Source organism: Triticum dicoccoides, chromosome 4B (assembly GCF_002162155.2).
Source record: "Triticum dicoccoides isolate Atlit2015 ecotype Zavitan chromosome 4B, WEW_v2.0, whole genome shotgun sequence".
In the NCBI taxonomy this organism is placed as follows: Eukaryota; Viridiplantae; Streptophyta; class Magnoliopsida; order Poales; family Poaceae; genus Triticum; species Triticum dicoccoides.
Window position 1 is genome coordinate 127097577 of NC_041387.1, and position 3974 is coordinate 127101550.

The following is a 3974-nucleotide window of genomic DNA, read 5'->3' on the forward strand; positions in this document are numbered from 1 at the left end:
GATGACACGACCTAACTCCAGTCTTTTCCCATAGGAAAACACCATACCGTTTTTCAAATCAGATGTTTTTTTAGGGGTCTTTTGGCATCAGAGTGTGAGCCAACGAAAGAAAGATTTTGTTTTTGAGAAATCTCGCATGTATTTATTGGATAATGTTCAAAGGTACAAGCTGGTCCGGGGGAAGACCCAGCCATAAGTGACGACCTATAGCTAAATTACATGCGAATTTTGCGAGATTGTGCGCTTCAAAGTTAAAGTTCCTACGCTCATGAACAAAAGTACAAGGCTGAAATAAACTCGATCTCTCAACTATTTCTGTAACTAGAGAACCCACGAGGCCCATAACTAGAGAGCCTACGAGACAAGACAACGAACATTGCCCAGCCAAAAATAAACAACCCAGATCGAAGGAAACGAGCGGGTTGCTGAGCGACTAAAAAAATCATGTTTAAATTAGAAAAGACGGCAGGTGACGTCAGAGACATAACTATGTCCCAGCCGGCTGAGTTCCAGGCGATCCCAACATAAAATTATGCCAGCTTTATTGATTACGTGGTCACGGTCTAATATTTGATATCCTTGCTATTCATTCCTGTCGTACAAATATTTGGTGTCCTCCCGCGAGGGCAAAATCGCGCGCTTGTGTACCTGTGCGCTGTACGCATGCATCAGTTGTGCGCTGGAACAGGCGGCGCCAGCCTAGATGCGTGTTCTTCCTCCTCGCCGTGGAAAGACGGTGATGGCGGCCACTGCCATGACGGCATCGGCGGCGGGTAGAACGGGAAGGGAGGCCACTGCTTTCCTGGCTCCGGTTGTGGCCATGCCGGGAACGGCGGCCACTGCTTTCCTGGTTCTGGCTGCGGCCATGCCGGGAACGGCGGCCACTGCTTTCCTGGTTCTGGCTGCGGCCATGCCGGGAACGGCGGCCACTGCTCTCCTGGTCCTGGCTCCGGCCATGCAGGAAGCGGGGGCCACTGCTTTCCTGGTTCTGGCTGCGGCCATGCCGGCAGCGGGGGCCACTGCTCGCCTGGTTCTGGTTGCGGCCATGCAGGAAGTGGCGGTGGGTGGAACGGGAACGGAGGCAGAGGCGGCCGGTCGTTGCCCGGTGGCGGCTGCGGCCACGGGAACGGCCACGCCGGCGGGTTCTGGTCGTGCGGGCCCTCCGGAACAGGTACCTCCGGGGGCTGGCCGCCGTCCGGATCAGGCGCCGGCGGCGAAGGGTCGGCCGGGGGAGCGTGTTTGCCAGGCCCGTGGTGCTTGGGCGGCGCCTTGGCATGGCGCTTTTTCTTCTCAGACTGAATGGAACCGTTGTCGCGGATTCCGAGCTCCGGCGGTTTATCAGCATTCGCGGTTGGAGGCTCGAGCTTGGCGCGCGCCGCTCGGCCACCTTCCAGCTGTGCATCGGCGCCATGGGTGGTGACCGAGGGCAGCGACCTCGAGGAGGCATGGCCGCACCCCGAGAGCAAGACGACGGCGAAGGCCGGGAGGTATGTCATCTTCATGGCAGCTCTTACACGCATCGACGATGCTCTTCTTGATGCCACCATGTTAGCTAGCTAGGCGCGCGCCCGCCTGATGACAACCTGCGGTGCAACTTAGGAGCTTGCATAGCGCGCCGTGTAGCTAGCTATACACGCATGTAGTACGTTTATATACGGGCTGTGAGTGAGTTATCGATCGATTTGGGGTGAGATCGCATGCGTAATGTAGCCATTTAGATTTGAACATTTGTCACCATGGTGGCTGTGAGAAGAAAGTTTTACTATCTCGATCTTGTAGCTAGTGGCCTGGTTATCTTGGCTCGTTGAATTGTACTATCTCGATCTTGTAGCTAGTGGCCTTGTTATCTTGGCTCGTTGAATTTAGAGAGCACATCGGTAAGTAATGGGTTGTTGGTGCCCATGAAGGTGACATGCATTTGCAAAGGATTTTAGGCAGGAGTCATCTTTTGCACTGCTGAAGGTGGATCTCCAAATCTCTCTTTTAAAAGTCTTGTGTTGTGCATGCGCATGGTGGCAAATAATCAAATCCACCTTCGAACTTAGTGTGCTAGCATATGTATGTGATGATATGTCCTTGTGGGCCAAACATTGGCAGCAAGACATTCCCCAGATGAGCAAGTGCTTTCGGCATTTTGGCGTGCAGAAAGGTAATAGGAGGATTAACCCATTTTGGCATGCGTGGTTATCCTGCACCACAGCAATACAAAGTGGGTGGATAAGTTAAATTGGCGTAGTGGTTTAGAACTACTCCCGCCGTTCCAAAATAACTGTAGTGATTTAGACCAAATTAATAGTACTCTTTAATTTGGGGCCTTGTTTACAAAGCATTCTCATCAAAATTATGTAAGAATAGGACTACCACAACATGCATTTCAGTCGACGTGTCATTGCGTTCTCCTCCCGAGTCGCCCCCGTGCGGCGGCTGGAAGGCCCCCAGATCCCGTCGCCCCCGACTCCCCCTCTCGTCCTCCTCCTCCCTCGCCACCGCCCGAGGGCGCAGCCAGGCAAAGCCTTGCCGTTGCCGGCGGCGGGGGGACTAGGTGCCCTCCCGCTCGTGAGGAGCTGGCGCGGGCCGGCACCCCCGGGCTGGAGCGTGGCGTGCGGCCGGACGTCACGGCGGGGGCTGGTGGCGCTCCGACGATCCCATACCCCATGGCAGGCAGCTTCAAGATCTGGGGCGACGGTCGCCAGGGACGGCGGCGGCGTGACCAGATCGGCGGCGGCGCGGCCGGATTTGGGCCCAGGCATGAGCTTGGTCTCCGGGTCACGGTCGGCGCGATGCTGAGTGCGACACGTCGGCGGCGGGACAGATCTGCGGGGTTCCATCATTTTCTGGTCCTTCACAACTCGGGCAACTTGGGGGGGGGGGGAAACCCTATATCTCCATGGGATCAGAGCGATTGCGGTGCTTTTGCGCCCCCGCCCCCACTCGATGGAATATGCTGACTGACGAGGACATGTATTAGGGGTAGGGTAACAGGCCTGACCTAAAGACCCTACCCATGGACACCATACACTTTGTACTGGGCCCCTGGGCCAGATCGCCGTCCAGACGTACCGCAGCTTCAAAGTCACTCGGACGGCAACAACCACTCGGAGAACAGCACTCCACTCGACGAGCTCATTCCACTCGGACAAGCAGCATACTATCCACTCGACCAAGCAACATACCATCCACTCGGATGACGGTTCACCACTCGACCGTACGACTCACTCGGATATACAAAGACCAGCAGGCAGCAAGGCAGTCGGCATCTTTCTAATAGTGAGGGCTTAATAGCGGGCGGGCATTATGGCATTCATACCCCACTTTGTAACATAGGAGGTGAGGGGGTGGCGCATTCTATATAAGCCTCCCCCCACCACTAGACTTGGGGGGGGGTCTCTTCTTCCACCTCTCTCTCTTTTCACCATTAGTCTCAGGACTTAGCTCAGGCATGGGGATCCGTTCCTCTCTCTCACACACATTGTAATCTCCGGATATATACTCAGATAAAACAAAGCCTCTCCGGAGCACGAGACGTAGGGTTGTTATCTCCATCGTGAGAGGCCCGAACTCGCTAAAACCACCGTGTCACCCATATGCATCTCGATAGATCATGCTCCGTTATACTACCCCTGTTCTACTGTCAGACTTAGAACCACGACACTGACCGAACCGAGAACATTCCATTTTTTGTATAGCTCCAAGCAATAAAATCTGGCATATCATATTGCGAGAGTGGAATTGAAAGAATCCGTTGTATATCAATGGGCCACATAGTTTGTTTGATGAGTTCTTCATCCCAATTATTGGACACAGGATCAATGAGATCACCTACCTTGGTTAACAGATGTCCCCCCTTCGGCGTTACAATTCTCCTATTAGCACAGTTTGGGATCCAAGCATCTTCCCAAATATTTATTTTTTGTCCGTTCCCCACTCGCCAGATATAGCCTCTTTTCAGGGTAACGATGCCTGCCATAATACTC

General features: G+C 54.2%; 1 protein-coding gene across 1 annotated transcript; it reads right to left on the bottom strand.

The window, feature by feature from the left end:
- Positions 1–521: 521 nt before the first annotated feature.
- LOC119295420 (proline-rich protein HaeIII subfamily 1-like) lies at positions 522–1867 on the bottom strand. Its single transcript, XM_037573840.1, has one exon. It carries the CDS (start codon positions 1545–1547, stop codon positions 669–671), a length of 879 nt encoding a protein of 292 aa, XP_037429737.1. The 5' UTR covers positions 1548–1867; the 3' UTR covers positions 522–668.
- Positions 1868–3974: the final 2107 nt, after the last annotated feature.